Source organism: Panthera uncia (assembly GCF_023721935.1).
Source record: "Panthera uncia isolate 11264 chromosome C1 unlocalized genomic scaffold, Puncia_PCG_1.0 HiC_scaffold_4, whole genome shotgun sequence".
Taxonomy (NCBI): Eukaryota; Metazoa; Chordata; class Mammalia; order Carnivora; family Felidae; genus Panthera; species Panthera uncia.
Genome location: NW_026057585.1, coordinates 90,424,802 through 90,434,588, shown reverse-complemented (window position 1 = coordinate 90,434,588; position 9,787 = coordinate 90,424,802). Strand labels below are relative to the sequence as shown.

The 9,787-nt window shown below is 54.9% G+C and overlaps 1 protein-coding gene across 7 annotated transcripts in view; it reads right to left on the bottom strand.

Annotated features, from left to right (window-relative positions):
• Window positions 1-9,787, bottom strand: part of TMCO4 (transmembrane and coiled-coil domains 4) — a 103,301-nt gene that overhangs the window by 53,009 nt on the left and 40,505 nt on the right. For all 7 annotated transcript variants that reach the window (XR_007454908.1, XR_007454909.1, XR_007454910.1 and 4 more), the window contains exons 8-12: window positions 7,200-7,297; window positions 6,802-6,945; window positions 5,891-6,010; window positions 1,445-1,609; window positions 401-537 (exon numbers count right to left, since the gene is read on the bottom strand). Coding sequence is in view for 4 of the 7 variants with exons in the window: in XM_049617934.1 (XP_049473891.1) it covers window positions 401-537; window positions 1,445-1,609; window positions 5,891-6,010; window positions 6,802-6,945; window positions 7,200-7,297 (664 nt within the window). In the remaining 3 variants the exon portion in view is untranslated. The remainder of the gene's footprint in view (window positions 1-400; window positions 538-1,444; window positions 1,610-5,890; window positions 6,011-6,801; window positions 6,946-7,199; window positions 7,298-9,787) is intronic.

Below are 9,787 nucleotides of genomic sequence, written 5' to 3'. Positions count from 1 at the left end.
CATGCAGTTTCATTTCCCTGGTAGGTACTGGATTCAAATTTTAAAAGTATTCTGATTGTTTATCTTCCTGATCATTTTACACGGTATTTGGACCACGGGACATCTGCTCAGATGGTGGCTCTAGACTTCCAGGAGGGAACACCTGCCCTTGTCCCTTCCCTCAACGTCCCTGTTATTCAGTCTTCACCTCACTACCTGCGAGAAACGCACAACCTATAATTCTCACTGGTCCTTCCTGGGATATTCTTGTGACTTGGACTGTAGGGGCAGTGAAGGCCATCCACCCCCAAAAAGCCACTAGACTACCTCCACGTGGGCTTGTCTTTAGGGCTGACATCTGTGCACAAGTCAGTTTCCACACTTCCCTACTTCCCTGCACCTCCCCCAACAGCCCAGGTACCTGCTGCCGGGAGAGCAGGATGTGGGCCAGGTGCTTGCCAACCTCTGCGGATCGATGGAGACACACGCCCCAGGGGTTGTCGATGACGTTGGCGACAGTGAGGAGTGAGGCTGGCCAGGTCAGGGCAGCCACGATGCCTGGGGAGGTGGGAGATCAGTGATGAAAGCAGTGGGCGGAGGTCCTTCTCGGGAAGTGGTGGGCTGGCCAATGGATGCCCGAGTGAATGTGTGCAGAGTCTTGAACTTGGAACCTGTTAAGTTTTCCAAGTGCTGTCAAACTGCTATTAGAGCAATGAAGAAAGCTGACGCTCGTGCATTTCTGACTCATGGACTAAATTCCTTCTGTTCAAGCATCGGTCATCAGTGAGATGCCAAAGATGGCCTCAGTTTGTCACCCGACCCTGTATCCTCCCGCTTTGTGTTATAATTCTGCAGGGCCCGGGCCCCTGCCCCTGCCCTGCCCTCCACTCTAGCCTTGGCCATGTGAGTTGCTTAGGCCAATGAGCTATTAGTCGACGTGAAGCTTGAAACGGTTTTGTGTGTTGGGTCCAGGCTCTCACGCACTTCTAGCGCTGGTGTGGGCTAGCCTGCTGATCCCAGGAGGAGGGGAGAGACAAATGGAGCAGGGCCGAGTTGTCCTAGTTGCCCCAGACCAGGCTAGCCCAGATCGGCGGACATTTGGCTGACCCACGGACGCATGAGCGGGCCCACCTGAGATCAGCCAAATGAAGCCTTACGACTTCTCAGCTATTATGAGAAATGATTGCTGTTTTAGGCTACTGAGTTTTGGGGTTGCTTGTCATGCAGCAATAGCTAACTGATACGCCGTGTGACAACGTGATTGGCTGTTTACCGGTCGCCTCCCCACAGAGACCATAAACTTGATAGACAGGAATGCAGTCTTAACCTCTCTGTGTTCCTAAGACCCAGCACCAGGGTCACCCGGCTCACCAGGGGCCTCAGGCATGCAAAGATATGCTACTGGTGTGAGTTGGGAGCTGTGGGCCTGCTGCTGGCGGTGGTGGCCGGGTTGGGGGGTGCTTACCAGACAACACTGTGTACTTCAGGGCCTCCTGGGCTACCATGTTGGCGAGACCACTGAGGATGGTCTCCAGGGCATTGCCGAGCTCCATCAGGTACTTGGCCTCCCAAGCCAGGCAGTACTGCTCGCGGCTGCGGGCCAAGGCCGCCCACGGGGCGCTGAAGGTACCTAGGGGAGAACGCAGGTAGGTGAGGTCTCTCCTGTCTGTGACAGAGGGTGGCCCACCCCACCTTCCCAGACAGGTGGTGACAGGGGACCGCTTGCCCTTGTGGGGAGACAGAGCCCCTCCCCCCCGCTGCTGAGCGTCAGCTGTTAGCAGAGCAGACAGAGCGCAGCGCCACCTTGTGAGTCAGCAGGCTGGGGTTCAAGTCCCAATTGTGCATTCAGTAGTAGCCGGGTGACCCAGGCATACCACTTTCCTACCCTGAGCCTTACTGCGCTTATCTGTGCAGTAGGAGATGAGTATTTATCTCCTTCTATAAAGTGGGTAGGAATGAAGTCTTCGAACTTCCGTGCACGTGAAGTGCTACTCTGTCTCTCCGTGCAGAAATTCTGGCATCAGCTGCCGGGGACATACAACAGGAACGTGCACTGCACACCGGGACGGGCAGCTGGCTCTGTGAACCAGTGGCAGGTCATTCAACAAGCTCGGGCTGGGAAACAGTCTGGAAGCTTGGGGCAGAGGTATCTGAGCCCGGCTCTGCCACGATCTTGCTGGGTCAGCCAATGCTTCCGGGCCTCGTTTTTCTCACTTAGGGACGAGTTAATGGGGAGATGTGGACAGCACCACTACAGTGACCAATGTCAAGCAGGAAGTATAATGTCGACTGTCTGCCTCCCTCCTTTTCCTTGCTCTGTGCCCTCCTTCTGCCCCTAGGATAGTGTCACCTCTCTGCATGACACTAGCCCTCTGCCCTCCGTGATGTGGCCCCTGCCTCCTTCCCAGCCCCTCCCTCATCAACGCCTCACTTACGCCCTGCCCTTCAGAAACACATTTCACCTCACGGCCTCTGAAATAGGGTGCCACAATTAGCCTGATTTAAATTTTTTTTTTACGTTTATTCATATTTTGAGAGACAGAGCGTGAGTGGGGGAGGGGCAGAGAGAGAGGGAGGCACAGAATCCGAAGAAGGCTCCAGGCTCTGAACTGACAGCACAGAGCCCAACGTGGGGCTCGAACTCACAGACCGTGAGATCATGACCTGAGCTGAAGTCAGACGCTTAACTGACTGAGCCAGCCAGGCGCCCCCACATTAGCCTGATTTTATAACTGAGGAAACCGAGGCATCCAGCCCTCTGGCTGGGCACAGACAGGGACATGCACACATCATGCTGTCACTCTATTCTGGGAGAAGGGAAAGGGGCCCAGGAGGATGCCTGACCAGTCCCCCCGCCCCATGCTTTCCTGCCTGTGGCCCCAGTGACCTTTCCAAAACAGAACTCTCCTCCCACCCCCACCGAAACCACCATTTCCTCCCTTCACTCCTACTTGCCCTTGAGCTTGTAGTTCAATCACCTCTTCCACAGGGAGGCTGCGTGGCCCCTCTGGTGGAGCAAATGCCTTTCCGCCGTAAGTTCTCATACGGCCTGCAGTCACACGCTTACTTTTGCGACCGTCTGTGTGACGCACGTCTCCCACAGCCTGTTTGCCAAGGACCAGATTCTCAAGGCCCAGTGACGTGGCACAGGGTAAAACTCATGAAAATGCGATGATGAGTGAATGTGCACCATCAGCTTCCCGGAGGCTTCGGGTTCTGGACGTCCGCTACCTGCCCGACTCAGAGGTGTCATCCCTACCTCAGGGCGCCATGTGGACACGAGGACCACCCTGGAGCTGCTCCCTGCTCTGCGGGGACCCTGCCATGGCTCTGCAGCAGCTCAGGGTGGAGAGCAGGGGCGGGGGAGGGGGGGCGGTGGGCAGAGTGAGGGGGAGGAAAGTAGGCCGTGCGGGCTCACCGGCCTGGGCTTGCACCCGGCTCAGTAGCTTCCTGGTCGCTTGGCTCGCAGCTAGCCAGGCCGCCCTTGTGGGCCTCGGCTTCCACATCTGTAAGAATGGATGATATCTTCTGACTTCCGAGTGTCGTGGGGCTCACGTGAGATGTTGCATGAATAGCATTCGATACATGTGAAGCACTGTATCACCCCGTGGCCCAGAACACGGGGTGTGGGGCCAGACAGAAAGAAGAGTGGTGAGTTCTGCCCCAGTCCCTGGCTACCCAAGTGGACCCTGAGTAGCCCTTACGAGCCTCAGTTTCCTCATCTATAAAATGGGGGTGACATTGATGTCCACCTCCCCGGCTTGGAGTGAGAGACCAAGAGAGCGAGGCAGGCGACACGCTTGGGTTAGTGCCTGGGTTAGTTCCTGTTCCCTACAAAGCGGTGGTCATTATTGCGTATAATCCTATCCAACGAAAGGGTGGGTCAGGAGACACGGGTTTGAATCCTGCATTAGCCACGCCCCTGAGCTCACGTGACCGCCCTGGGTTTTGCCCTCCTGCCAGATCAGGACAGGAAAGGCCCCCACCTCAGAGGGTGGATGTGAGGCTCTCGGGAGGTAACGCATACAAGTTCCCATTGAGAGGGTAAAACGTCTGACTCAGGGTAGGCGCGGGCGAAGTGCTCAGCTGACACTAGAGGCCCGCTGTGTGCGGATGGGGCCTGGCGATCACACACCAATGAGCCTGGCACCTGGGAAGGCCGCCACACAGAGATGGGGCATTTTCTCACTCGCTTTCTTCTGCGTCACGTAGAAGGACTGTGGCTTCCAGCCTCAGAGTCCAGAGATTTGGAAACTCCGGAGGCTGTCAGCATGGGTCTGGCTGGAATGTTCCAGATTCCCTGGCCCACCCTGCTCCCTCTCTCTCAGTGATGAACTGTTTACGGAGCCTCACACTGGGCACTTGCAACAGAGAGCCAGGCAGTGGGTGGACCATGGTGTTAGTCCTCGATGCCACCCTGGTTGGCCTCTCCCCCAAAACACAGATTCAGATTAGAGCAGCAGAGGGAACTAATGTTTGCGGAAAGTCAATGAGAAACCAGGTGCCTTCCATGTGCTCTGTTTAATTTAAACTTTGTAAGTGTCTTGAAAGGCAGAGATAATTTGTTCTACTTCACAAATGAAGCAGCAGAGGCACAGAGAGGTTAAGTAACTTGCTTGAAGTCACGCAGTCAAGATGTACTGATCTCGCACCTACTTAAAAGTCCTTTCTCCTTGAAGCCATATGCTTCAATCCTTTGCTCTTTCCCACTTGCTCTGAGGATAAATACAAACTCCTTGCCATACCTCACATGCTCCAGCACGATCTGACCCTGCCCACACTCCTGTCTTCTAGCTCCCTGTTCCAGCCATCCTGTGGTCCTTTGTACCTGCTGCCCCTTTACTTAGTGTATACTTCCTGCTCCTTCTTACCCAGTTAACTCCCAGTCCTTAGCCCAAAGTCACTTTCTCCAGGATCCTTTCCCTCATTCCCCAGAAACACTCCTGATTTCCTCTATTGTGCCATCCATAGAACTTCCCTGTAATTACTGCTCAGTGGTCTTTCTTCCACCCGGGACCGTAAGTTCCACGAGAGCAGAGGCCATGACTGTGCCGCTCACCACTGAATTCCTAGGGCCTGGCTCAGTGTCTGGCAGGTGGTATGAAGATACCCTATAAATATTGCTCAATGGAGGAATTAATAGGTGAATGGGTGGGTGAATGGATGGATGGGTAGATGGATGGTTGGGTGGATGGGTGGATAGATGGATGGATGGATGAATGAATGGGTGGTTGGCTGGATGAACTGATAGACAGTTGGATGGGTAGATAATAGATAAATGCATGGATAGATGCATAGATGGGTGGATACATGGATGAGTGGGTGGAGAGATGAATGAGTGGATAGGTGAGTGGGTGGATGGGTAGGTGGATGGATACATGGATGGAAGGGTGGATGGATGATGGATGGATGGCTAGGTAAATGGGTGGGTGGATGAATGGACAGATAACTGGATGAATGATGGATGGATGGGTGTGTGGATGCATCAGTGGATGAGTAGATGGGTGGATGGAAGGGTAGAGATGGTTGAGTAGGTGGATTGTTGGGTAGGTGGATGGAAGGCTGATGGATGGGTGGGTGTGTGGATGATGGATGGATGTGGGTAAGTAGATGGACAGTTGACAGATGGATAGATGGATGGGTGGGTAGGCGGGTGGAAAAATGGATGTGTGGATAGATTGGTGGATAGATCAATGGGTGGATGGACACGGGATAAAGTCATCTCACCTCCTTGAGCCTCGGTTTCCTCCTCTGCAAAATGAGGCTCCCCTCCCCACCCTCTAGAGACATCCACAGGCAAGAGCCTAGGCCAGGGTCTGGCCCACAGCAGCAGTCAGAGTCATTCAACACCCACCTCTCCCCGCTCCACTCCCCCACCCTCATCCTTCTTTGCTTTGGCCCCGGTCCTCACGGTATTTGCCAGACGCCAGCCACCCTGTGATGGCGATGGTGATATGCAGCTGCCTGCCTTCTGTCAGAGGCAGAAATGTGAACTCTTCAATGGCCCCGACACGCTTCTTCATCTTGTATCCTAAAGACGTAGATACAAAAATGAGGATGGGATTAGTGGGAGTGGCTCTCTGTGCTCTCAAACTCACAGTGAGTGCCAACTGTTTGCCTTGCCCCTGGAAACATGTCTCATTTTTTCAATCGTTAAAGGTAGGTGCCATTATTGTCTCCGATTACAGCCAAGGGTCAGAGGCTTCCAAAGGCTGGCCAGCTCTAGTGGCAGAGCTGGGGCTGGAACTTGCCGGTCCATTGTGACTCCATTGGTTCTATGTGTTTTCTCCTGCCCATGCGTGTCATGGGTGTAATATACGCCTCTCAAAAAAGCGGATCAAACTGACGATGATTCTCAACACGGGGAGGGATGGACCCCACCTGAGGAGTGGAACAGGAATCTCTGTGTGTGACTGGGGGGCTACTGGCACATATGATCTGGAAAACCCACCCAGGAGACACTGGTAATTCCAGGGTATCCTCGTGGCCTCTGAACATGAAGAAGCCCATGTGTTTCCGAGGTGGCCTGCCTGGAAATTTCCTGGATGGAGACCAGCAGGTCCAATCAGACCCTCCTCAGAAAATCTGTACAGGGGCAGGTGCTCACATCCAGCTCTTTTCTGACCCACACTAGGCTCCTGGGGCAGGTCTGTGGGAAGCCTGCTATGGGTTCTGGTGGGGCTGGGACCCAGCGTGAGAAAAGCCGTATCTTCCTCCGTCCCCGGGGGAGCCATCTTGGGTGAGAATCTGGGCATGTTTTGGAACAGCCGGGCCCCCCTGGCTGAAAATCCCCCCTAGGCCACCACCCCTGTGGAGCCTTACCTGTCAGGCCGGCTCCAGCCGCACCAAACAGCGAGGTCAGGACAGCGATGCCGGCCACTGAGCCCAGAGCCGCTGCCCCGGCACTGCCGATGATAGTCGCAGCGCCGGCGGCAACAAGAGGGGCAGCCAGACCCCCGGTGACGCCTGCAAGAACAATCCATGGTTGGTGAAGATGGGAAGATGCGGCCCACTGGGCTCTTCCCCCATCAGCTGCCCAGTGCCTTCCGTGGATGCTTCTAACGCTAATGAACGCGCTTTCTGCTGACAGAACACCTAGTGCGAGCTGGGGCCACCTCCCAGCTGCCCTCCTTACGCTCTCCTCTCTAGCTTCGAGCCTGGCACCGTCCCTGGCTCCGCACTGGCCCACGTGCCACCGGCTCAGCCTGGGCTGGCCTTACCGATCACCGTCCCGCCTCCGACAGTTGCCAGGCCTATCAGGAGATAGCGTTTCCATTTCCTCCGGTTTTCCTTCTTCTTCCGGGATGCCTCAGCCGTTCTGGGGGAAAAGAGGTTGGTCGCTAGGGCTGGCTGTGCCCGGGAGCCCGTGAGGCCACCCCGCCCCACTCAGCCCCCAAGACTGGGATCGATGCTGCCATGCAGAGCAAGGTACCAAAGTCACCCTGGGCCCATCGACGGTTTTAAAAAGCTGAAAAGTTTCTACAACCCAGCTGGGAAATCCCAGCGAGCGGGACGTGCTACTTACCGGACGGATCCATCCTAACAGGGTTGCGATTTGAATAACAAAAAGACAAAAAAATAATAGTAATAGCAAGAGCAGCACAAAAAAAATATCTTTGAACAGACGGACCCAGAATGAGTAGCAAATACAATCACAGACTCCGTCACCGCCATCTTCCCATCCCTCCCTGCCCCCCACCATCTGATCCCAGCTCCCTCGGGAAAGGTCTGCCAGTTGGAGACCTTGGCCTTGGGGCAATAGCCAGAATCAGTCAGACTTGACACTTAAAAGCTATCAAGTGGAGCAGAAAGGAGGCACGTGGGGTGAACGGGGTCAGGCGAACGGGAGAATGGCCGCTGTGAGTGTCCCTGAGCCTGGCTCTGGCGTCTGGCGTGCAGCCCTCGCTGCTGTGGGGCAAGAAGGAGGAGGACGAGGGACCAAGGGCAGGTCGGTGAGGTCTTCGCGAGCTCGAACTCTGAGCTGACGGTGGAGTTTGGACAGCAACTCAACGTATGGTGTGATAGCAGACGATAATGATAAAGAGGGAAAATGGTTAATATTTACTGAGGATTAATTCCTTCTCGCCGGCCACTGTGCTTTGTATTTCACGTGGGTTATCTTATCCTGGAAGCAGGATCATTATTGTCCGAGCTGGGCGCTCAGGATCTGCTATGCCTTCTGGTTCCCTGCCAGCTCACCTCTACAAATTCTTGTCCTACGTCCCTCCTAGGTGTTCAGGACAGCCCTTTGCAGCTACTTCACTACAGGGAGGCAGAAACATGGAAGATAAAAGCCTCCATGCACGGGGCGCCTGGGTGGCTCCGTGGGTTGAGCGTCCAGCTTCAGCTCAGGACGTGATCTCACGGTTCATGAGTTCGAGCCCCACAGAGTTCGGGCTCTGTGCTGTGAGTGCGGAGGCTGCTTCAGATCCTCTGTCCCCCTCTCTCTCCGCCCCTCCCCCACTTGCATTTTCTCTCTCTCTCTCTCTCTCTCTCTCTCTGTCAAAAATAATAAACATTAAAAAAAACATCTCCATGCACACCACAGGTGCTGGTTTCCCAGGGCTGAAATTCATGCCAGCAGACGTGGGATGAGGCGTGAACGCTGTGCACCTAGCCAAGTGGAAGGCAAGGTGGCGACACAGAGTGTGGGTTCTGACATCAGAATTCGACCCTGTGAACTTGACTCTGACCTCTGCGGTGTGGTACTGGAGCACCAGGTTCGATTCTCCCTGCCTGCACTGGCCCTCCCCGCAGAAAGAGGACATCCTTGCCCTGTGGAACTGAGGGGCCCCGTGACCCACTTCAGCCACTGAAACGTAGGCAGGAGGGAGCTGTATCACTTGTGGCACAATCTTTAAGAGTCAGTCAGATGAGTGTCCTGCTCTGCCCTGAATCAGCAACGTTCCAGATGGAAGTCACTCTGTCACCCCAGGCCCAAGACAGCGTGGACTAAAGCCACCGGGGTGTGCAGTGGACAAGTACTGGGAAACAGGACCCACAGCTTTGCTGCTGTCAGCCATCGAGATGTGGAGGTCATTTGTTACTGCAGCAAAACCCAGTCCATCCCGATGGGAGAGCCACTTACTAACTGTGTGACTAAGCACCAGTCTGACCTGCCTCGCCCAAGTGGGGATAATAATAGCACTTAATCCCTGGGGGCGTCATGAGGGTAAGTGAGATCATCCACATCCAGTGGCTGGCATATTGTAATGGGTCGGTATGTTTGCTGCTATTATCGTTCTTTTTATTACCACGACTTATTCCTACACACAAGGCTGGAGATACACTTTGGCCCTTAATTGCTAGCACCATTCCAGGCAAACAGGAAGACTGGGAATGAGCTGCTTTCGGCAGGGTTCAAGGTCTGAGGTAAAACGCAAGCTGCTGAGGACGTGCCATAAGATCGCGCACTGCGACAAGCGGCTGGGTCCGTGAATCAGCGGCATCTCGTTTAACCAACTCCGGCTGGGAAACAGTCCGGAAGTTCGGGGCAGAGGTATCTGAACCCGGCTCTGCCATGATCTCTCTGGGTCAGCCAATGCTTCCGAGCCTCGATTTTCTCCCTTAGGGCCTGGCGATGGGGGGATATGGACAGCACCACCGTAGCGATATATGCAGTATAACCCCGACTGTCTGCCTCCCTCCCTCCCCACCTCTGTGTCCTCCCTCTGCCTTGAGTGAGGGCAGCGTCACCTTTCCGACATGACACCTGGCCCCTGCCTCCTTTCCAGCTTCACTGCTCATTACTTTCTCACACTCTGCCCTCCAAAAACACACTGCCTACGCCTCAGTCCCTGTGCTCCTG